General features: G+C 39.1%; 2 protein-coding genes across 6 annotated transcripts in view; one reads left to right on the plus strand and one right to left on the minus strand.

The window, feature by feature from the left end:
- RABL3 (RAB, member of RAS oncogene family like 3) overlaps positions 1 to 4437 on the minus strand; it is a 37410-nt gene extending 32973 nt beyond the window's left edge. Inside the window, exon 1 of one of the 2 annotated variants that reach the window (XM_025990135.2) lies at positions 4311 to 4437. In XM_025990135.2, coding sequence (XP_025845920.1) covers positions 4311 to 4356 — 46 coding nt within the window. In that variant the 5' untranslated portion in view covers positions 4357 to 4437. Of the gene's footprint in view, positions 1 to 3971; positions 4273 to 4310 lie in introns of those variants that run through there. The other variant, XM_072724534.1, reaches the window with a different exon arrangement.
- Positions 4438 to 4511: 74 nt separating this feature from the next.
- The window catches only part of GTF2E1 (general transcription factor IIE subunit 1), a 34655-nt gene continuing 13907 nt past the window's right edge, over positions 4512 to 25259 (plus strand). The window contains exons 1-2 of one of the 4 annotated variants that reach the window (XM_025990137.2): positions 4512 to 4655; positions 9314 to 9782. In XM_025990137.2, the coding sequence (XP_025845922.1) occupies positions 9335 to 9782 (448 nt within the window). In that variant the 5' untranslated portion in view covers positions 4512 to 4655; positions 9314 to 9334. Of the gene's footprint in view, positions 5530 to 9313; positions 9783 to 25259 lie in introns of all 4 variants that reach the window. The other 3 variants (XM_025990139.2, XM_025990138.2, XM_072724518.1) reach the window with 3 other exon arrangements.

Here is a 25259-nt window from a genome sequence, read left to right on the forward strand (position 1 = left end):
TATAGGCAACATGTAAGTTTATTTAATATCATAAGCAGGGTTTTTCTAAAAGCACGTTGTTACTGTGAATATGTACATGGCGTACTTAAAAACAATAAAATCTATGCCTTTGCTTGCACAGCTGGTCCTATCTGGAATATCCTCCCCATCCTCATTTCATTTCCCCTTCCCCATTGGCCTGGTGAGCCAATCCTTCAAGACTCAGCATCTGTTTAGTTATAAAGTCTTTTTGAAATCCACAGATAGAACTACGGACACTATCCACCATCCTCTGGGTCTCCACTGTACCCTTTACATTTTTCTACAAAGCACTGAAAATACATTATTACATTTCTTAGTTAATAGGTTTTATTCACTTTGTTTAAATTTTTTGAGGGTTGGGACTGGGTTTTACCTGTCGTTTTTATCTCCAGTATTCAGAACAGGGCCTTAATTAGTATTTATTTAGTGGTAAAATTTTCCATGTTATTACAGAATCTTCATAAACATTTTTAATGCCTCCACAGTAGTTCAGAGTAGACATAACAATTTACTTAACCATTCCTTCTCACTATTAGGTATTTAACTTTTTCACTACGCTAAGACTTGTTCAAATTAAAATTATTTCCTTAGTATACCTTCCCAGAAGCAAAATTAATATGTAAAAGGAAATGAACATTTAAAGTTCTTGATATATGTTGACAACTTTCACCTGGTTAATCTGTCACCAGCCTGCAGGTCTTTTTGCACCTCAACAGTATTCTGTAGTTGCTTTTACATCTATGTTAACTTTTAAAAAAGATTTTATTTATTTATCTGAAAGAGAGAAAGCAAGAGCACAAGCTGGAGGCAGGAGAAGCAGACTCCCCTCGGAGCAGGGAGCCCGCCTCAGGGTTACATCCCAGAATCATGACTTGAGCCACGGCAGATGTTTCACCAACCGAGCCACCTAAGCTAATTTGATAAAAGAAAAAAAGGGACATCTTGCTTTACTCTGCACTTCTTTATCTTCTGGTAAAGATCTATATTACAATTATCTGTGTTAATCAGTTCTTTCCTCTCTTATGAATTATGTTGATGGTCTCTGCCCATTTATTTCACGGCTTTTAGTGTTATCAATGTGCTTAACTTCTCTCTATATTAGCTGTCTCCTGTAATTGAATCAAATATTTTCCCAGCTCTCTCTTTACTTTTTGTTTTTTTCAATACAGACATTTAAGATTTTTGAGTACGCAAATTTGGCACTGTCTTTGTATCTACTGCACTGCATCGGATATGTGATCTTCAGGGCACATTGTTGATTTCTGTGTTTACATGTAGGCTGTTTATATCCGAGGCATGTATCTTGGAACTTAGTTATGAGCCTGATGCAAGGCTTGGGCATCCAGTTAAGCCTAACTTGTGTCAGTAAACATATCTATGCAGCAATACTGTATAGTTCTCCATGAATTCACTGCTTTCGGTGATAAGAATTGACTAACACTGGATAGACTGTCAACAGAACAATTGAAGTACCAGGAAAATTGACACAAATTCATTTCTTTCTTTTTTTTTTTTTAAGATTTTATTTATTTATTTGACAGAGAGAGAGAGAGAGAGAGAGAGCAAGCAGGGGGAGTGGCAGACAAGAGGGAGGAGGAGAAGCAGGCTCCCTGCCAAGCAGGAAGCCTGATGTAGAGCTCAATCCCAGAAGCCTGGGATCATGACTTGAGCCAAAGGCAGACACTTAACTGACTGAGCCACTCAGGCGCCCCTAACTATTCTTTTTTTAAATTTTTATTTATGATAGTCACACAGAGAGAGAGAGAGGCAGAGACACAGGCAGAGGGAGAAGCAGGCTCCATGCACCGGGAGCCCGACGTGGGACTCGATCCTGGGTCTCCAGGATCACGCCCTGGGCCAAAGGCAGGCGCCAAACCGCTGCGCCACCCAGGGATCCCTACCCCTAACTACTCTTTAAGAATTTTGGGAGGTGGGACTCCTGGGTGGCTCAGTGGTTGAGTGCCTGCCTTCAGCTCAGGTCGTGATCCCTGGGGTCTTGGGATCGAGTCCCGCATTGGGCTCCCCATGTGGAGCTTGCTTTTCCTTCTGTCTATGTCTCTGCCTCTCTCTTTTGTGTTTCTCATGAATAAATAAAAATCTTTAAAAAAAAAAAAAAGAGAGAAGAATTTTGGGAGGTGCTAATTCTATATTTCCACCATTACAACCAAATTAGATCAAAAGACACTTGATTCGCACGGAGAAAAAAAGATCCAATATAATTAAATAAGTACCGGTTCCAAATTTAGTTGTCAGTAATATGTAAAGCTCATTCCTTATCTTGGAAAGAACAAAGAAGAAAAAGATATGTGCATATCAATGAGACTTTCGTGATTCCTTGCTAAATTATCAAATATCCCTATGGGATACAAAACCCATCTCTAAATTTCAAGTCATTCTTTCATGTATTTATGAAATCCTCAAAATTTCACAGGGGAAACAGCCTTTATTCATAAGTAAACTTTGACGTTTGAATACAAAGGGAGATGAGGTAAAAAGTCAGTAGATCAATGTTAAAAGGGAACTGATAAAAAGGCAGTAACTAAAATAAATAAATAAATAAATAAATAAATAAATAAATAAATAAATAAATAAAAAGGCAGTAACTGCACACATGGCCTAATATCGTAAATGTGTGATAAGATCAACCGAGTGGGCATGATTATGTCTTCTGTTTTACAACTAAACTATAAGGAAAAAGAAAAGCTTATTAATTGCCTAATCACCTTCCCACATTTAATGCAGCAGCCAATTCAACCCTGTTATGTAATGCACTGATTCCACAGTTACAGCCTCAGCACTTACTATAGTGCCTGCCGTGTAGCAGGTACTTATGTATTTCTTGTGAAAAAGAAAAAAAAAAATCAACTAGTTCCAACAATATGTAACATCAAAGGTTTGTTAGATGCAACAGAGAACTGAGTTAAAAATGAGAGAGAACACCCACTTCCAGGTATCATGAACCGTATTACCTCTGGATTCCAGTCTCAGATTCTACTTGGGGATGATACTCTTGCCATGTCCCTTTGGACCATCATTGCTTTGTTCATCTGTATAAAACCGAGTGGCTTCATTAAATTAACTTCAGCACCACTTCAAGCTCAAGGACTGGAGTCGACAAACTGGATTATATTCATAGAATCTCATAATGCAGCTTTCTTAAGGGAATATTAAATAATGCTATCTATAAAATATTTTGCAATGCAAATGATCTTCAGGCAACGTGGAAACGTTCTTAACCTCCTGCCCTCTACCACAATGGTGCACGGTCTGTGAGGCTAAGTTTTCAAGCTGTTTGGGGTATGTGCCCTCTCCACCTCCGAGCATCTGGTACAATGCCTTTGCTCACAGCACACACATTCGTAGGTCGACTCCAGAAAAGCGCATCTGCGAAATGCACGGTTGGCATTTATTCCGAGTTCTTAAAGAACAACAGATGTGGAAGTCATCGTGAAGTGAGAAGGGTGGTGGGGTGGGAGGGGGCAATGCAGACTTCCATTTTAGTTCTCAAAAGTCCAAGGTGTCAAAAGAAGAATTTTAACAGCTAGGATTATTAAACTGCGCTCAGCATGAAATCCCAGCTGTCTCGTGATACGGTTTTTAAAATCTTAATTGCTCTACTTCTTACAACCTAGCACATAATAGGTTTGCAGTTAGGGCTACAGAGAGCAGAGAAACCAAGAAGCTCCGATGAGAGTAAAACAGGACTAACCCACGATTTCATTTCATCATATGGTTCAGTGCTTAAGGGTGCGGACTCTGGGTTCAAACGGGTTGTCATTTACCTCTCTCCCCTCTTCAGGTTTCTCATCTGTTAAATGGGGTTAAGAGGGCTGCTCTCGGGTTACATGAGTCAATACATGGAAAGCACTTGGCTCAGTGTCCTCCTCCTCAGCGCATGTTTTGAGTTCTGCAATGAACAAAAAGCTCTTGAAGGCACGACCCCAACTTACGTATCCTTAGCAGAGCGCCCAGTACAATACTCAACGTCTGCGTATCTTTTAAAACAAAAGGACTGACAATACTAGGCAGGTCTGCGGTCGCCGGGGACACGGACCCGCAAAAGTGCGAAAGCGGAGAAAGGCCGGGGCTCTGCGCCTGCGCAACGCCACCTGCGTCCAACCGAGCAAAGTCCTCTGGGAAGTGTAGTTTTCTTTTAGACCTTAGGAGGGCTTTCAGCCATGGCCGGGGCCAGATCGTTAGAGGAGCGGGGGGAGAGTTATGAAGGAAGAAGGTCATTATCAGGCAACTCGAAAGTGTCGGGAGCCCGAGAGGTGGATGAAACCGCTCACCTGAGTCTCCCAACACCAGTACCTTCACCCGATCCAGGGACGCCATCTTGCTACCGCCGGAGGTTAACGCCTCTTCCGGGATGCCAGGCCAACCAGAGCTCCGTACGGAAGGGACCACCTTCAATTTCATTGGCTAATCGCGGGCGCGACTGTTTTGATTGAAGGCTTCGCTGTGCTGATTGGCCCGCACGGTTCACAGCGGGGGGCGTGGGGTGGGGTGGGGCTTCCAAAGCCGGTCGCCGGAATAAGGCGTTTTCTTCGTCGCGCGAGTGGCGTGGCTCATTTAAGCCGGTAGTTGAGGCGCTGAGGGGAGCTGTAGTGGGAGTGTTTCGAGGATTCCTTTTGGTAAACCTTGTTCCCCTGTTTTCTTGTTCTGGATTCCCTGGTCCGGCGTCGCATTTCAGGGCTTCTCCCTCTTTTTTTTTTTTCCCCCTTTCTCCCTAGCGACCCGCCTCCCCTTAGGTACTCTCTTGACCTGGTCCTCCAAAGAGCCATTGACCCCGGAGCGGCCCTGTGTGCGACCTCGGGTAGGACGGGCTCGGCGGCGCCGAGTGTGACCCCAGGACTCGCCTGGCACAGTCCGAGGGAACTTAGAGGCTTGGGGGGGGGGGCGGGTCTGTCATTGGGGAGGAGAGAACATTACTGAACCGAGTTCGCGGAGGGCAGCTGGTCCGCAGGTTTTGCGGGGTTAACGCCGCGTTCTGTATGAAGGTATGGAAAGTACCATGAACCGTGGTGACAAAAAAAACAAAACAAAAACAAACAAACAAACAAAAAGCCCCACAGTTAGACGTGTACGATCCACGTTCTAGAACTGGAATACGGGTGTCCTGAAATAATGTAACCGGACCCTCGCAGCCGCTGCTTTTCTCCTGTATCTCCCATCCTGCCGTCCGCATAGTCTGTTAAAACGGCGAATTCGATCCTGTCCCCTCCCTCCTGCTTAAAAACCACTTGAAGTTTCAGGAGAGGGTTTTCAGTAGCCTGCCTTTCTTATACTCTGGAAGCAGCAAGGGAGGAAGTGAACTGGGTGGGTGTGGGGTGGGGGTGGGGGTGTGTGTGGGGGAAGCTGGCAGGGTGGGCGTACTGGGTGAACACGTGCTTCGGACGGACTCAGGGGAAGTTTTATGTAAGTACTTGGTTAGCCGGGCTGGAGCTGGGAAGTGGCGAACAAGAAAAAAGACACGAAGAAGCTACCAGTCTGCTCGCTCACTGCAAGGTAGAAAGGGAAAGCGCTGTATGAAAGGGGAACATTTTTAAGCTACTAAGGGGGGGGGGGCGGATCTGGGAAGGTCTCGCTGAGAAATTTTAGACGTGAAGGTTGATGGGAAGAGAGTTTGAGCTTAGCTTTGTGGGCAGAAAGAACAGCAAGTGCAACAGGCATGGAAGTGGAGAAAGCATGTGTGGCTCCTGGAATTGAGGGAAGGCCAACGTGCCTGGAGATGAGGCTTAGAAGGATGTGTAGGGTGGTGCGGAGAAAGCGTGCATTTCAGCTTTGTTTCTCCAAACCTGTGCCTGGTGCCTGGCTAAATTTTTGTATGATGAAAATACGTAGGGTTCAGAAATAAAACCAGCGTGTCTTTGAGGGTCTGGATGGATAGGGAGGAAGCTGAGGCTGGGAGGTCACTGATGGGCCGGGGTTGGTACTAAAAGGTCACACTTTTCGAAAGTCTCCAGAGACCCAGCCCATCTCCTTCCCTGTTTAAAACTGTCAGCTGCCCTTGAGCTGCAGGTGGTTTCCATGTGGGAACACAAGACTCACTTTTTTTTTTTTCCTTTAGCTATTTCCACTTTTCAAGCTTAAAGTTGAAATTTATGTGAAATCTCAACGACTTTTAAACGTTGACAATCAATTCAGGAAGTTTTCAGAATGTTTTTTGGGTCAACCTATGTGACAGAGGCTGCCAGTTACTGAAGACCTCTGACTTCGGTAACGTAACAGATCCAAAGACTGAGTAGGAGATTCATAGTAAGTGGGGAAGAGGTGGTAGAGGAGAGAACAGAATGGTCATGAAGGATGATTTTAGAACGTAGACATTTTACGTGAGCTGGAACAACATGCCTTCTTTTCCTGAATCCACTTTTCGTTCGTTCAGCTATTTGCTGGACATCTTCACGGAATATTCTGTGGTAGTTCCTCAGAGACAGGCATTTAAAAAAGTGAATGCCTCATTTCTTACAAAACCTGTTCCTTTTTCAGGGGTTAACCCATTTTTAAATAGTACTAATCTCTTCGTAGCTACACTGGCTCAAAGCAGATAGGTTTATGTTAATTGTTTAATAGCATTAAGTATATCATTGCTTAACGGGTGTAGCATTTCAGTTTTGCAAGATGAAGAGAGTTATGGAGATGGGTGGTAACGATAATTGTACAACATTATGATTGTATTTAATATCACTGAACTGTATACTTAAAAATGGTTGATAGATTTTGTGTTATATGTATTTTACCACAGTAAAAAATATTGTCAAAGAAAAAAAACCCAAATGGCTACTTAAAATTTTCCCACTCTGTTACTCCATTTCCCATATATTATCAGATTCTTTTAGTTTTGTTTCTAAAATAAATTTCATTCATCCTGCTCTCTCTTCCTTAGTTTAGGTTTGGTTACTCCTAATACTTCTGCAGTGCCGCCATCTTCAGTACTTCAATCCATTCCTCATACTGTTCTAAGAGTCACTTTTCTAAATAGAGGGTCGTATTAATGCCAGTGTTTAATGGTACTCTTATGATTCCAGCCCTGAAAGCAGAACACTTTATGTGAATTATTTCATTTAGTCTTTACTTCAGATCTATGAGGAAGGTGCTGTCAATCTCTTTTATATATGAGAAACTGAGAATTTTCTGGGGCCACAGGCTAGGAAATGGTGGAATTGGAATTCAAAACCCAAAACTTTTGTTCTGCAGAGTCCCTCATGACACACTCCCTGCTCAGATCTTTAGGGCCCTCTAAGGCATTTCAGGCAAGGGAAACAGGAAAAATGAAATGTGCATTGGCGGGGCGTGTAATAGCCACCCACCAAATTTGTCTGCAACAGTGGCCAGAGACTTTTCTCTGTACTGGAGTCGCCTAAACAGCGTTTACAATGACATGATGCCTACTCTGGCTCTCTGAGATCAGCTGAAACAGAATCTCTGGGAATGGGGCCCAGGATGGGTATTTTTAAATGCTCTCCAGATGATTCTGTTTTATAGCCAGGATTGAGAACCACTGGTCTAGAAAATGGAATGTATGGGGTGACAGGTCAGGGAGGGCAGTATAACAGTAAGAAATTATACTGAAAAAGTAATTTATTTTGACATTTGTCTGCCATTTTTCATGCTTGGATGTTTCAGAGGTTTTATGTTGTGTTGTGCCAACTGTTGAATGTGTGAAACAAAGCAAACAGAAAAATGGTATAAAGTATAACGTATAGATTAAATTGGAAAGGAGAACAAAAAGTATCCAGTACAATGCCATGATACTACTATGGTGTTGAACCCAGGCACTTGCTCAGCATCCTTAAGTGCGGGGATGACAGGAAGGTTCTAGGACGACAGATTTGGATCTAAGTGCTGCTTTATCTCTTGTGTATAGTCATGCTTGATTATTTACAATCTGAAATATTATAACTGACTTTTCTTTCATTACACATAGGGTGTTATATTTTTACCAAAAAATATGTAAATAGGTTAGTTGTTTAGGAATACCTTGATACTATAGTGCTGTGGATATAAAAATACTTCTTCTGAAAAAGATTATTAAATTTGATTGCATTGATAACCACTGATTATAAATAAAGGATTCAATATAAACTAGTGTTAATAACAATACAGTTTTGTATTGAAGTAGTTCAGTGGAATGTCACTGTTAAGAATTTCCCTATTAAAAAAAAAAAAGAATTTCCCTATAATGTAGGGGAATTCCATTAGATGTAGTGTGTTTATATAGCCTGGCCATATTTAGTATAAGACATATATTAAATCAATATGAAAGCTATCCTTATCAACAAGTACTTCCTCATAAGGATATTGCTTAATATTCTCATTTATGTACCATAACAACCTCAGTGAGATAGTTGTTATATTTATTTCTCCTTGACTAAAATGTGAAGTTGTTAAGGGATTTGCTCAGGATTGCACAGCTACTAAAACTCACACTAACTGAATTCCAAAGCCTAGACTTTTTAGCAGCCACATGAGTCTAGCCCATGACTGTTTGGGTTTGTGGAAGACAGTCTTCTGGGTCATGACATGAGAATTGGGTACAGTTAGTCTTTGCTTGCTTTGTCCTACAAGAAGAGATCCTGTATTTAAATATATCTTGGGCTTTTTTTTTTTTTTTTTTTTTTGAAGAACTCTTTACTTAATTGGTCATCAGATGTAACTTTGCGAGATTGGTTAAGCTATCTGGATCTAAGTGTTAATTTCTTTCAGATTTATAACAGGAATTTTGCTAACACCCATCTGGGGATTACTTATGTGGTCCCTTTGTTGTGATCTTATTGTGAGAGCATGACTATATAAAACATCCTAGAATAGATTTTGGTAGAAAAATTTTACTCGAGAAAGGAAATAAAGACACTTTAAGAATATGCTGACTGATGGGTTTCTTGGGGGTTTTCCAGTGTTCCCAACGATCTGTAGCATTAAGGGTAGTGAAGTCTCATTTATCTTTTTTGTTTCTCTTTCCAAAATAAAGTGGGCTTGATATAATATATCATTCCTATAAGTAGTAAGTTACTTTGTAGAATCAAGCACTGTAGATCATGAAGATTAACATTTAAGAAATATGTCAAGCTTTTTAAGTACTTTGTACTCTAGAAGAAAATCTTATTCTTTGTTTAAATGCTTAGGCCTTATGAGTCTTTTAAACAATGTCTTGATACCCTTGTGGCTCTTCAAGGGTGGTAGCTGCCAGCTAACAAATGGGTTGGTTATTCTGAACTTAAAATGATTAATTACTATGTCCTTATGCCTAGCTAACCTTTTTTTTTTTTTTCCCTGAATTTGGTTTATTTAGAGTTGAAGTTTGCTGCTAAAGATGGCAGATCCTGATGTCCTCACTGAGGTTCCCGCAGCATTGAAGAGGTTAGCCAAGTATGTGATCCGGGGGTTTTATGGCATTGAGCATGCTTTGGCCTTGGACATCTTGATCCGGAACCCCTGTGTGAAAGAGGAGGATATGCTGGAGCTGCTCAAGTTTGATCGGAAGCAACTTCGATCAGTTTTGAATAATTTAAAGGGAGATAAGTTCATCAAATGCAGAATGAGGGTAGAGACTGCTGCAGACGGGAAGACCACTCGCCATAACTACTACTTCATTAATTATCGTACTCTTGTTAATGTGGTAAAATATAAATTGGACCACATGAGAAGGAGGATTGAAACTGATGAGAGGGATTCCACCAACCGGGCTTCCTTCAAATGTCCTGTCTGTAGTAGTACTTTTACTGACTTAGAAGCTAATCAACTCTTTGATCCCATGACAGGTAAGATTTTGCCCAACTTAATGAGTGTTTTAAGTAATTTAAGATATGTATTTTTTGTCTTAAATTGATTAATCTAATTTTTAAACCAATCGTGCATAATCATTATAAAGGTGATTGAATTAGTGTAAGTCCACATATGTCATTCTTAGTCTTTCGGTCATGTTTTGATCATCATGTTACTTTTAGAAGCTTTTGCAAAGTCCTACCTATGGCTCTCTTACCTCTGTCCCACCCTCACCCCTTATATGCCCTTGAAGCCTAATATGAAAGGTTGACTTCTCTACCACTCTGAAGCCATCCTGACAGGTTTACTTTTAACTTCTTCATTCAACAGTTATTTGAATGCCTTCTTGTGCCATTTGCTGTCAGAAAGTTATAATACAGTGTATTTAAATGCTTTGTTAGTGGAAGTACAAAGTGTTAATCGGTAGTATGTGTAACTAGGGCATTTTGGAGAAAGCCTCTGGAAGAAGTTCAGTAACAGCTGAGACCAAAAAGATAAGAGTTAGCATGATGAAATTAGATGGACACATCTTCCAAATTAATAAGTAGATAGATATTTATTCTCTTAGCCATTCATTAGTGGAAGAGAACTATCAACATGATCTGTAATTTGCTTCATTTAATTAAATGCTTAGTTAAGGATTTTTTTCTTACCAACATAAAATTGTAAAACATGCATTTTCTAAAATGAGAAACTAAAGTGCCAGGTTGTATAGTAGTGTATAGTAGTGTTGTCTTATTGTCATAACAAGACATAACTACATATGTCATACAATGTTGTCCATTTATAAACTGGAAAAGAGACTACAGTTTTTTGCTAATTACTCAGTGATATTATGATTATGGTATGATCCAGTCCCTCAGAGAAAGTAGTCTAAAGTAATGTGCTGCTACTACATTTATTCATTTGATTCTTATTTAATTTCCTGAGACTTTCTAAAGGGAAGTATTCCCACTACTTATATATCAGTATTTAGGAAGTTGATCCATGAAGCTCTTTGTATTTTACCTAGGGTTATTGTCTGAATGAAACTAGCTGTCAGTTGACTTGTGTAGGAGGTGGCCTAATGCCGAAATGTAGTCAAGATTATTTGAATCAAGGTTTTTGAATCACTCACCGATCAGCCAACACTAATAGTCAACTTAATTGTCATTTATGTCCCTACAGTGAAGCCTAAGGTACCGTGATTGAAAATTCTTAGTCATTGGTAAACTTTGTTCTGTGACTATACCTGCCTTTTGATTATACTTTAGCTTTTCATTTGGACTTTTCCCTTAAGGAGAGCATGTGCCAATTGGGTGATATTAGGCTCCAGTCTGTCAGTTCTGGTGGTGTGTTTTGTGTTTTCATTTGCCTTGATGCCTTGGGACCATTCCTTGATTGTACATTCCCATTAGAAATCTTGGTCTTTTTCTCTCTGCTCCCTTATGCTGATTTTTTCAGAAGTAAGTAAGTTTTTTTTCATAAGTGAGTTTTTAAAGAAGATGGGAAATAAACATTTGGTGTATGTATCAGAGGAGGAGGGAACTTTTTCTGCTGTACTATTTATGCTCTCTTTAAATTGATAGGATTATAGTTTTCATTCTAAGCCCAGTCTTGTACAGAACTGTTTTACTTCCTGGTTGTTATTGGAGATTGATGATATTTCTGACAAAATGTTGGGGAAGGGGATAACTGATGGACATCTATCTCCATTTCCATTTCAACAATTATTAAGTTGAACTGTGGTTTAAATTAGCAATCAAGGGGCCTTCAGGAAGGAGATTTGAGGCTTTCTAGACTTTACTGTTTCCCTGTTAAAAAGTTTTTCATTCAAGTGTATGGGCAGCTTTCTGCCACTAGACAAAGGGTCATGACTCTTGGATGAGTGTCCAGAAATCTGGGCTCAGGAAATTCTGAGTTTAGCAAGAATTATTTTACTAGTGTTAATTGACAGAAACCAGTGATCTTTCTACTTCAGTCTGTAGCTTTTCCCTATCCATCTCCTTTTTTTCCCCCCTAGGGATCATAGGTTCTTTTCATACTTTGTGTTTGGATTTTGCCATTGCTGTTCTTGGGTTGAACTCTCTACAAATATTTGGTGCTTGGTATGTGTGAGATAATAGAAAATACATACTGGTCTATGCTCCCGGTTCCTTGCACAGAGTTCTAAAACTCTTGTAATTTCGTAAGTGATAAGAGTACTTAGCATCTTTTATTCTAATATTTGGTCTTTAGCCTTGGTTCCTGACACAGGGCTCCTGAAACTCTTGTAATTTCCTGGGTGATGAGTGTCTTTTGTTCCAATGAGGTCACTTTGGGTGGATTCCTGCATGGCTCCTGGATGAGAGCTGGTCATCAGAAAGACCAAGCCAAGACCAAGCTTGGGATTTTTAACCCCAAGCTCCTCTTCTCTTAAGAAGGGCTGAAAATGGATTTAATGAGTGATCATGCCTATTCGAGGAAGCTTCCATAAAAATCCCAATATTGGGATCCCTGGGTGGCGCAGCGTTTTAGCGCCTGCCTTTGGCCCAGGGCGCGATCCTGGAGACCTGGGATCGAATCCCATGTCGGGCTCCCGGTGCATGGAGCCTGCTTCTCCCTCTGCCTGTGTCTCTGCCTCTCTCTCTCTCTCTCTCTCTCTCTCTCTCTGTGACTATCATAAATAAATAAATAAAAATTAAAAAAAACCCCAATATTATGGAATTCAGGGAGTTTCTAGGTTGGTGAATATGTGGAGGTATAAAGGAAATTGATACACTTGGAGAGGACATGGAAGCCCTGCACCCCTTCCTAAATAGTTGGCCCTGCACATCTCTTCTATCTGGATATTCATCTATATCCTTTATCATATCCTTTAATAAACTGGTAAACATAAGTAAGTATATCCCTGAGTCTTGTAAGCTGCTCTAGCAAATTAGCTGAATCTGAGCAGAAGGTCATTGGAACCTCCCATCTATAGCTTGTGGGTCAGAAACACCCATGATAACCTAGGCTTATGTCTGGCATCTGAATTTGCAGGAGGGGGCGCAGTCTTTTGGGACTAAGCCATCAACCTGCGGGGTCTGATGCTATCTCCAGGTAGTCATAATCAAGTTGAATGTTAGGAAACCCAGCTGGTGTCATAGGGAATTGCTTAGGGTAAAACCTCGACACACTTGGTGGTCAGAAGTATCATGTTGTGTGTGACTAGTAAAGGAGACATACAATAAAGAAACACACAGTAGGAAAAGCTGGGCTTTTCCCTGCATAGAAAAAAGACTGAGGTTTTTCCATTATAGCATGTATGTATAGATACTTTATTTCATTAAAATGGAATGGCCTAGCCTTTGCCCACTAGTACCTGGTTTCAGAAACTTAATCAGGCAAAACCAGCTGTTGTGAAATATACCAGTTTCATGTAATCAAAACAAAGACCACATGACATGAAATTTCTCAAATCAGCAAAATAGTATCTGTGGTTCATAAATGTGTGCTTTAGATTTAGCAAGCTTTGTGACCCTGGAGGTAGATTTAGTATTTCTGTTTCTACTTCGATAGTCTTAACTATAGGTAATTTAGTTAATGGCACTTCTAAGTTAATTCAGCAACATGCTTCACCAAAAGAAAGGGGGAGATCGTATTCTCTTTTTAGATGTTAAGGTTAGAGGATATGGAAATAGCTTTATATTTTTCATTTTTTTTAAAGATTTTATTTTTTTCATGAGAGACACACATTGAGAGAGGCAGAGACATAGGTAGAGGGAGAATCAGGCTCCCTGCCAGGAGCCCAGTGTGGGACTCAATCCCGGAACCCTGGATCCCGCCCTGAGCCAAGGGCAGACATTCAGTCACTGAGCCACCCAGGCTATATTTTTCATTTTTAATTTAAAAATTATGCAACCATAATGCCAGAGAAAATTTTGAAGAGAAAAAAAAATTACCCACAGAACCACTGTCCTTTTGCATATTACCTGTAATTATCATAGCCAAGAATAGTGTGATTTCTTGATTCTTTAGTATACCAAACCCTCTTGTTTTTTTTCTATCGTTCAAACTATGTCTTATTTTTTTTATTTTTATTTTTTTAAAGATTTTATTTATTTATTCATAGACACAGAGAGAGAGGCAGAGACACAGGCAGAGGGAGAGGGAGAAGCAGGCTCCATGCAGGGAGCCCGATGTGGGACTCGATCCCAGGTCTCCAGGATCACACCCCAGGCTGCAGGCGGCGCCAAACCGCTGCACCACTGGGGCTGCCCTCAAACTATGTTTTAATAGTTATGATTTCTTCCCGCCTAGTTTTCCTTTCAATCCCCTTTGGGCACTTTGATTTTATCTGTATTTTGTTGGTAAGATACTATGCTTTGAACACTTGTGGATATAGCATTTTATTCCTTTTGAAGTTTTTCCCTAAGAAGAGTTCTCAGCAGTAGGAATAGTGGGTGAAAGAATAGAGTTTTATACTTCTTTAAAGGCATTTATGACACTGTAGTTTTAACTGGGGCTGAGGAGGAGATAAATCATTAGGGGTTTGAATTAGAAATAGTTTGGGAGTTCCTATTACTGAATTTACTTAGAGACCCAAGAATCCCATTTTGAATAAACTTTTAAATACGTTAAATTTTAAAAAGAAGAATGTATAACTATTTAATAAGATCTTAGAAATAGGATTTTGAGAGTATTTTATCTAGTTAGACTCATTAAATGATGTGTGGGCGGGTACACTTTCATATGCCTGTATTTTACTCTAGAGTTTGGAGGATCTTACAAAGTAATAAATCTAAGGCTACATAGGATGTTTACAATTAAATATTAAGAAAAAATATTGAGCTTGTTTTGTGTGGCTCCATGGAAAAGACTTAGAGACAGATTTTAGGATTAGTATAAAAGAAGTCTTTGATAACTAACTGTAAAAGAAAATAAGTGTCTAATAAATAACTCTTAAAAATAGTCACAGTGTTGTAACTCTTCTCCTGGTTATTTCTGAGTCACTTGGAATAGTCAATTAAACTTTATATCTACTTGGGATATTCATATATAAATTTGGGGTTAAATCATAAGAGTCCTTTATTGCCTTGTGACTTCAGGTAAAGGTTTTTGGTTTATAAGCAGATCAGTTTCTTGATCCCCATATCATTAAAATTCCTCAGTTTCCTTAAGTGGATATCTTTAAACTGTTAGGGTCCTGTGTTTGTGAGACTCTTAAAGACTTGTTAATAATATTTACATTTCATACATCAGACCACTTTTTCCTGTCTTCATCTCTTTTTGCTTAGGACAGGAGATGTCTCAAAAATAGTATATTCAGTTTCTGAAATGCTAACAACCACACACACACAAATCTTTCTAGAATTATTTTGCTCATTTGCTGATTTGGAATCTTGCCCAGGGTGGATTCATCAGAAAATCATACTGGAAAGTTCAGAGGTGTGGATTTGTTTCGGATGGGGGATAGATGATTATCAGAATAAATTAACAAATAAAACTAAAAACAAGTTATGGAAAGATAGTAAGGGACTACTATCCTTCCTACCTCTCTCAAACCTTTAAGTCTGATTTTTAAAAAAATTTTGTTGCTTTGATCTTGAGGATTTGAGGGCTTCTTTTTAACTAAAAGTTTTTTGTGTTTTATCATTTTTGTATTTTGATGCTAATTACATAGAAGCCAATATGTAAAGAGTTGCTTTTTAGTTTGATGTTGTCATATAATATTCTGTTGATTATTGTCTTTCAAATAGTCATATCAAAGCCACAGGTTTTTTGCCTTCTCACTGCATGTTGAGATAGATTCAATTTAGGCCTAACATAGAGAAGTTATTGCAGGCATTAGTATTTACATAAGTACTACACTTCAATTTATTGCCCCCCGACCCCCCCACCCCAGGCATAGTACATTTTTTTCCCTTTTATAGTGAGTTCCAGAACCTGGGAATGTTGTATGATTATACCAAATCCAGATGTGTCCATTTAAGGGAGGACAAAGGCCAATTTCATTGATAAATTGACCTTTTAGAGTGTGGGGTTTTACTATGTACATCACAAATACATTTGAGATGTTCTGAATTGAAACAAATGAGTATTTTACAGTATTATGTGTTCTACAGTGAATTGTTAAGGGATAGTTTTTCAAGTACCTTTTTATTATAAGTGAAATAATTATAGGAAATATCTATGTTCTTGTCATGTCTGTACCTATTCTGTAATAACAATTCCTTTTTCCATACATTTCCCCTTGGCCAATTAAACTGAAATTTGCTTTATGAAATATAGTTTGGAAATTAGAATGAGAGGTGACTTTTGAGACTAGCATTTTAATATATATGCCACTTGAGTATTTTGAGTTATAAAAGTTATAACAAAGGACTTAATGATGCTTTCAAAGAATAATCCAAGAATGTGTGACTTCCTCATATTAGTTAAGAGGGAGTTGAGTGCTTTTGGAGAATTCAGAATAACATTTGTTTTCTTTCTGCTAAAAATACATAACTAATATATTAATGTAAATGTATTAAGGACTCCAATAGTAGAAAAATATGTAAAATGAAATGGCAAACCTAGTCTTTCCGCACTTTGCTCTCCCACTAACGTACCTAATCCCCATTCTCACCACCTTTCATTGTGTTAACAACTATTGTGGGACGCCTGTGTGGCTCAGTGGTTGAGCGTCTGCCTTTGGCCCAGGGTGTGATCCTGGTGTTCTCAGATCAAGTCCTGCATCAGGCTCTCTGCAGGCTCCCTGCATGGAGCCTGCTTCTTCCTCTGCCTGTGTCTCTGCCTCTCTCTGTCTCTCTCATGAATAAATAAATAAATAAATCTTTAAAAAAAAAAAACAACTATTGTTTTGTGGTTATCTTTCCAATTCTTCTACCTTACATCCCAACCCCACCTCATTGCCCCCAAGCCTTTTGAGGTCTAAGAAACCAGAGTAATTCTTAATTAAATATGTTGTTGCTATAACAGCTTATGGATATTAAATTTGGTCAATTCTGATAGTACTGTCAGGGTTTTTTTAGGGTACTTATTACAATGGAGTCCTTTTGCATAATCAGTGTGTTCAGCGGAATGTCATTTTTAGAAGTTTTGTTTTGTTTCTTTAAGCAATGACTCCAACACAGTAAAGTGACAATGTATTAGGATTCCAGAGTCTTGACTTCTAGTCTTGGGTTGTGTTCGTAATTATCACCTTGGGTGATTCCTGTCATCATTCTAGGCCCTCTTTTTTTTTTTTTTTTTTTTAGCATGTGTGAAATCATAAGTTCAGTCTGTTCTATACCATATATGGTTTCTCTCAACTCTAATTTCAGAACACCCTTTGTTTTGGGGAAGAGTTGATATTTTAAAAGTATATAGAGGCTAGGGTTTTATCACTGCTTTTAGAAGATGATGTTAGTCATTTTGAATTCATTTGAAAGCCTTGGTTAGGAATTGAAACTCTTGGTTATAGTAGTGTTCATGTAGAAAATATGCTCTGTTTAATAATGCCATCTTCAGAAACACTTTGTGGCATGATGGAAAATAATATTTACAATTTTTTGTCAGTTTTTTTTTCCCAAGTTTCCAGTTCACTCCCTTTCCCCATGTTTACATAAACCATAAAATATTCAGTGGGAAGGGAAACAATGTCCAAATATGCTTCCTAAGGTATATATGTATGGTGACTGACTGGATTTTTACAGTGTGGTAAAATTAATCCCATATGTTAGTGATCTGTCTTGAAATTTTATAGTTTCCTCTTTATCTCATTAAAATCCTAGGAGTTCTCATCCTTGTTACTTGGTTTTAAATGGAACTGTTAATCATCTTTTTTTTTTTTTTAAAGATTTTATTTATTTATTCATGAGAGACACAGAGAGAGGGGCAGAGACATGGACAGAGGGAGAAGCAGGCTCCTTGTGGGGATCCTGATGTGGGACTGATCCTGGAACTCCAGGATCATGCCCTGAGCTGAAGGCAGACGCTCAACCGCTGAGCCACCCAGGCATCCCAATTGTCATTTGTTTCTTTTTTCTGGAAGTTTTTGAGTGAGGGGGAGTTTTTTCAGTTTTTCACAGGATTGTCCAGAAAAGTTATCTTAGCCATTCTCTCTTGCTTAGATTTTGCACTATTCTCTTAGCTAGTTTCCTTGCTTTCACTCTTGCTGCCCATATGGACTGTTTGTTACAGTAGCCAGTGACCCTTGTTGAAAAGCACATCAGACTCTGTTACTCTTCTGTAAAACCCTTTAAAGACTTCTCCCATCATTTTGAAAAGTCAGAGTCCTTAATAATACCTATAAGGTCTTTTATCTGCCCCCTAACCCACCCCCCAATTTTGGACACTATTTCTACCACTCTCTCTCGTGTTGTACCGGTCATCTTATTTGTGCCTTGTCTGCATACCTTCACTTTTCTTGCCTTTTTACATGCCGTTTCCTCTTGCTCAAATATCTGCTTGACTGGCTGGTTTTTTTTTTTTTTTTTAAAGATTTTATTTATTTATTCATGAGAGACACACGGTGGGGGGGGGGAGGGGCAGAGACAGAAGCAGGCTCCATGCAGGGAGCCTGATGTGGGACTCGATCCCAGGTCTCCAGGATCAGGCCCTGGGCTGAAGGTGTGGAGCTAAATCGCTGAGCCACCGGGGCTGCCCCTGACTGGCTGGTTCTATTACATCTTTCAAATCTCTTCTCATTTGTTGTATCAGAGGGGCCTTCCCCAAGTTTCTTGCGCAGTAGAGCATACCCCTTTCCTTTGCACTCATTTTTCTTTATCCTCTTTTTCTGCTTTTTCTTTATTACACTTATCAACACCTGATGTTATTTTTTTGTCTTGACTTATTCCACTAGAATGAGAGCTCTACAAAAACAACTCAGAAGATGATGGGCTAGACTTAGGAAGGTGGGAAATCGGGGTGCCTGGGTGGCTCAGTCAGTTAAGCATCTGCTTTCAGCTCAGGTCATGATCCTAGGGTCCTGGGATGGAGCACCACATCAGGCTCCCTGCTCAGTGGGGAGTCTGCTTCTCTCTCTCCCTCTGCCCCTCCCCCCACTCATGTGCTCTCTCAAATACATAAATAAAATCTTATTTAAAAAAGGAAGGTGGTAAAAAAATAAATAAAAAAAATAAAAATAAATAAAAATAAAAAAGGAAGGTGGGAATCTTAAGACATCAGTCCCACTGTGCTGGGGTGAGAGCTGTTTAGCAGCAGACATTTGCTCTTCCCCGTTTCCTTGGCTAGCCTTGAAAATTTGGGCTGCAGCATGACTCCAGCTTTAGTACTGTAGCACCTGTGCCATATAAAAGCCATTGTACATATTTTGACTTTTTTTGTAGGAAAATGGCTGAAAAATATTCCATTTGTAATTAATACTCTTGGTAAGTCTTTGACAGTGAATTCTGGGCATTATCTGATGACCTCATTGTATGTACCAGAGTGAAGAGGGAAAAAATATAATCTTAAATAATGTCTAATTGTTTAGGGAGTTCACTCATATCTTCTGCCCTTTTCCTCAATTATGATAAACTTCTAAAACATTTTCTCTTTTTCAAATTAAGGAAGATAAACAATTTTTTTAGTATTTTTTTTATACTTACTATTCCATAATTGAAATCAGTGTGATGTTTGCTAAAATGAATAACATGTTTGAAACAGTTAAGTGGAAGACCTTGGCCAGTCCTTCCCATGAAGCAAAAGAAAAACATTGTTTGAATTTTGTTTAACTTTGCTTTGGTTTTTTTTTTTTTTTTCCTTTTGTTCCCAGCCCTTCTTTCCCCTTTCCATCTCATCATCCACCTGCGCTCAATTCATTTTTGTTTTGACATTTTTTTATTTGGGGAGAAAGTTAAAATTGTATACACCTCTTTCCTCCCCCCTTTCTTTCTCCTCCTCTGTCTCATGCCCACAATTAGGTCTCCATTTCTTTTCTCATTTTGGAGTGGTAACTAACCTTCCTTCGAAGAATCTTGAGTCAGAATAGGGGTATTCATATGTTAATATTTAGATAACCCTAGACTATAGTTTTGAAATCTGTATTTGTAAAAGATCTTTTTTCTCCCTACTTTCAATACCTATTAATTATTTACAACCTGATACATTTTGATCTTCTGGTGAACCTGATGCACTAAGACTCAGCTGAGTAAATGCTGGGCATGTGGGGCATGTGATAGGCACTTTACAAATCCTCTCTCCTATTTTATATTTTGAAATTAGAACCTATGTATATACATGGGGAGAGTTTGCTAAATTGTAGCTACAAGGACAATAGAAAGTGGGAAAGGGATGTGCAGTTCAGGATTGTGAAGTGCATTTCGTCTTTTGAGTCAGAAGGATTTATATTTGCATCCAAGCTTAGTGCTTTTTGTTTTTAAGTTATGACCTAGTAAACCTAAAACTCTGAGTCTTTATTTCCTCATATGCTAGATTTGGATAATACTGTTGGCAAAGACTTGGCTTGTGGTGAACACACGGGAGTATTTGTGAATAGCATTCTTAGTTCTTTTGTAGTTTCTGAGTGTAGATGATCAAACAAATGTGTGATTGTTGAACTGTTTTTCTCCTAATACCATCATTTATCACGCTTTGCCTAAGAGTCTTTGTAGACTCATTTTCTCCTTACTGCCACATTCTTAGATCTAGCTTGCATATTCTCCTTTATGTGGTTTGGATTTGCTATTTCTGATTTTTGCCCTTTTGGTCTTGAAAGATGATACAGAGCTCTGAGTTTCAACTTGTTTCTTTTCTCATGCTTAAGTGGTACATTCTGTGCACCCTACTTAGTGCAGAGTGGTCCAATTACAAGAAGAGTTAGGATATTTATCATATTGATTATTTAACAGCAGCTGCCACCAGGAGTATGTGTTAAACTTCATTGTGGAACTTTCAAAATTTACATTCCTGAGTCCCACTCCAGACCTATTGAATCAGCATGTCTGGGTGGAACTTGAGTATTATTTTAAAATTCTAGTGATTTTTGTGTTAACAGTTAAGAAATAGCTTGTTGGAAGACTATCACAAGCCTCTAAAGCCCATCAGTATTTATAAATGTTAGTTTTGATCGCCTTGTATTCTTTCCCAAAATCTTTCAGTCTCTTTCCTTTTACTCAAGAATAAAGTCAAGGTAAAGGGTGGCATTCAAGACTCACTATGACCACATTAGTTTATCCTGTTAATTCTGTCTTTTACCATTCTTTTTTGATAACTCTATTCCTACTACACCAAAACCACAGTTAAGCATTATTTCCAACTACCTATTTTTGATGATCTAGAATGTCCTATTCTCTTCTCCCTTTCCTTGAACTCTGTAACAGTTGCTTTTCTTCTAAATTCTACTTCAAAAGGCACACTTTCCATCATGCTCCCAGCTAGAAGTCCTATTCCTTCTTTGAACTCTGGAACACTTATGTACTTTATTTTTGCACTGATCCCAGATGTTTATCTTCAGATATCTTTCATCTCTACTAAACTTTAAGCTTCTTGATGATAGATTTTGTGTCTGTGTTCTACCACTACCCACTCAGTAGAAGTGTACTTAGTACATGGTTTGTGCTAAGTCCCTCATCCCACCCCCTCCACCACGACCTCTTATTTTGGGAAAGCTGATTGGCACTTTTTCAATTTTTTCCCCTATATATTGGCTAAGTGAATTTAAGTAAATAAGAGAGGGTGGGAAAGGAGTGGGGTAGAGGGAGAGAGAATCCTAAGCAGGCCCCATTGCCCAGCATGGAGCCCAATGCTGGGCTTCATCTCACAACTCACATTGTGACCTGAGCTGAAATCAAGAGTCAGATGCTTAACTGACTGAGCCACTCAGGTGCCTCAAGCTGATTTCCATTTTTTAATGTTCATTGAAATTCTTAAAAATGCTTTTATTTTTTTTGCAACTGGTTTATTAAGGTAATCTTAAATCTTTCTCCATAAAATGTACAATCTTTTATTATTTTTCTTCTTGAATGCCAGACCTGGCTTTTGACAGGATGGTTCTTGTTTACAACTCCTGTTTTTGTGATAAACATAGGACTCAAAATGTCAGGCTATCTTTTCCTCTTATAATGTTATCCAGACATGATAATTGTTGGGATACAGTACATGATTTTGTCACATGTTATGCATGTCTTGCAAGCAGAGGTAGTGACTGCCTTTTTTTCTGGAATATCTTTTTCATGGATGTTTATTTAGTAAGCAGCCTGGGAAGATAATGTTGTTTCTTCTAGAGCAAAGGGCAAGTTTGCTTACTGTTCAGTATAATAAAAATAGTCTCCCTCCAGAGCATATTTTCTTAGTGTCCTGTATAATAAAGATAACATCACCTTCTAGAGCAAAGGACAGGCATGTTTATGCCCATTATAAAAGAGTTGGGTTCCTTAACTTGAGTCTCCTGTAACATAACCCACTGCATGTATAGCTGTCACCTGGCCCTCTTTCTGTCACTCAGCAGGAATTTGGGCTCAGGGAACTAGCACAGAAGCTGACACTGGCTTTACTTTTTTTTCCCCACATTTTCTCCAGTAAACATTTATTAATTTTTAAAAAATATTATATTTATTTATTCATGAGAAACAGAGAGCAGCAGAGACACAGGCAGAGGGGAAAGCAGGCTCCATGCAGGGAGCCCCACATGGGACTCGATCCTGGGTCTCCAGGATCACGCCCTGGACCAAAGGCGGTGCTAAACCGCTGAGCCACCTGGGCTGCCCAACATTTATTAATTGATAAGAAGTATTTCTACAACACTTGAGACTCCACTCAAATGCCATGTCCACTCAGAAAACTTCTCTAGACTTTCCAGCTCTTATTCCACCCCACAGATCTCAAGACTTGTGTGGGTCTCTCATAACAAGGACTTCGTGGTCTTCAACCCTGCATCTCCCCTCAGCTCCACAGGGCCCACCGTGGGGCCCCGAGATGAAGAATCCAGTCCAGGAAGTGGGCATGCAGAACAAAAAGAGTACACTCACCTAGTTTAAAAACACTCGAGATGCTTTGCCCTGAATTTTAATCAGCACATGTGACCTGGTCCATTCTGGTTTCAAGTTCAGAGGCATTAGGCCGGTCCTGTGGGTTAGCAGCTAACATATCTTCCAAGAGCTGCTTGATCCCCTCAGACATGGAAGTCCTGCATTTCTGGGGGATATGCAACTCCATTGCATACTTCTGTTGCCATGAATAATACAGTTCTTTACCTCTGACCTAGGAGTATTACGTCGTCCTCCAACATCCATGAAACTGCCAGGATAACTTAACTTACAAGTAGGGTAAACATCTCAGATCTTCCACTGTTTTTGACAGTAATATAAAAGCCACTCTTTTCAGAGCTGCAGAATAGGCCCTGCTGAAAATAACTTGTTAAGTCTTAGTCTAAATTAAGCCTGGTCTCTGGAAACTTACCTGGATGAGGCTAGAATTCCTTATGACTACATACTGTCTTTTCTTTTCCCCCTATTTTGCTTTCCACCAATCAAGTTAAAGGACTGATTTCTGAGATTTCCTTCTGTCAAATAATGGTGTTAACAGTAATCTCTTTTCTTCTCTTTTTCCAGTCTCAAAGCGTTTTGCTATTTTATATGGAGGAGTTACATTGACAGGCATTTTGATTCATTTACTTAAAGCTGAAGTTTGGAATGTATGCTGTCTTCAAAAGAGAATTGGGGTATCTGAGAAGATTTTTTTAAATTGGTTGTAACATGACAGTTTTAATGATAAATAACCTAATAAACTAGATAAATAACATAATGCGTTGGATGGTGACAAATAAGGGGGAAAAAAGGGAGGACAGAACAGTGCTGAAATTTTAGATTTGTTGTCTAAGGAAGGCCTCATTGAGGTGACATTTGAATAAAGAACTGAAGTAAGTTAGGAGACTAGCCATTTGACTATCTAGAGGGAAAACATTCTGTGGTCCTGAACAGTAAGTACAAAGGCTCTGCAGCCAAGTGTGTCTGGTGCAAGACATTGAGGAGGTTGGGCTGTAATGCTTTGAAGACATATATTGAGAGGATTATAGTGTTACAATTTGTCTCAGCTGCCTTTTTGTACCTCACCAGAGCACTTGCTTTTTTGTTTATCTGTTAGGTACTTCTTCACTTGAGGAAGGGGGTTTTTTCCTTTAAAAATAATTTTGAAGACTACTGAATTAGATAACTTCTGCATTTTTCTCTAGTTTTCATTAATGGTCTCTATAACTGCCCATCTTTCAACAATGAACAGTGTTTTTTTTTTTTGTTTTTTTAATTCAGCAGGTATTTGAATGCTGACTTGGACCTTTCTTTATATGATTTATTTTTTCACTTTCACATGGTTTATGTTCTTTATGTTTCTGTTGAAGAGAAGAGGCTGAGGCAACCTGGAATAGAGAATAAGAAAGCATACCAACTAAAACCTCTCTAGCCACGGTTGCTAATTATCCTTTGTTACTAAATGTAACAGCTGGTTTTTAAATTCTTAATGACTTTGAAAATTAATACCATATCATTTCCTCCTTGAAACACCATCCTATCCTTCTGGTTATACCATTTATCTCAAGACTTCTTTCCTTGGGTTTATTTATTGACCACCGTACTCTTCTTACCTCTTTGGATACTCTGACCTACTTTATAGCATTAGTTACCTCTGCGTTGTTGAATCTCCTGTCAAATTTTCTGTCTTGGGCAGCCTGTGTGGCTCATTGGTTTAGCGCCGACTTCAGCCCAGGGTGTGATCCTGGAGACCCAGGATCGAGTCCGAAGTCAGGCTCCCTGCATGGTGCCTGCTTCTCCCCCTGCCTGTGTCTGTGCCTCTCTCTCTCTCTCTTTCTCATGAATAAATAAATAAATAAAATCTTAAAAAAAAATAAACCCCATTCTTGAGCTCTACGTAGTTATAATAAGTTGGCTTCTAGCATACCCATTTTGATGGCCAGTGGACAATAGGAATTCAGATATCTAAAACAGCTTTTTATCTCTTCCCTACAAAGCAAAAAGAACTTGTTCTTTCTCTCCTTATTTTGGTAAATAATATCCTTGTCTAATTGGTTAAGCTAAAGTCTTTATGCTGATGTCCATTTAGTTAAAGACCATCAGGTGCACACTCACAGGTAAACAAAGTTGGGTTTATTGTTGCTTTCTGTAGCAAGGGAAACCACATGGGGAACCATGGAGTGTCTCAGTAAGACCATGCTGGACAGACTTAGAATTTGGGCTTTTGTTAGATAATTTGGGGAGAATTCAGGGAAGTGATGGTGGTTTGCTTTGCATTGGTACCGTTCGGAGTGGGGATAATTTTATGATATGAATGTCTTAATAAACCTTATCTAGGAGTTGAGGACAGTGTGAGGCTAGAACCATAATTGGTAAAAAAAAAAAAAAGCCACAGTTACTCGTGGTAGCTGGGATTTTTTTGTAATTTTATAGAAACCTTGCTTTTGTTTGTACTCAGACTCAGGCTTGTTTTTGCCTCACTTCTATGATGGGCACACAGAAGCCATCTGATGTTGGTAACCTATGAGATTTTGTCTGGCAGAACATCACAGCCTTGCTCTGAGTGCCGAGCCACCTCCTTTC

Source organism: Vulpes vulpes, chromosome 1, assembly GCF_048418805.1.
Source record: "Vulpes vulpes isolate BD-2025 chromosome 1, VulVul3, whole genome shotgun sequence".
NCBI classification, from domain to species: Eukaryota; Metazoa; Chordata; class Mammalia; order Carnivora; family Canidae; genus Vulpes; species Vulpes vulpes.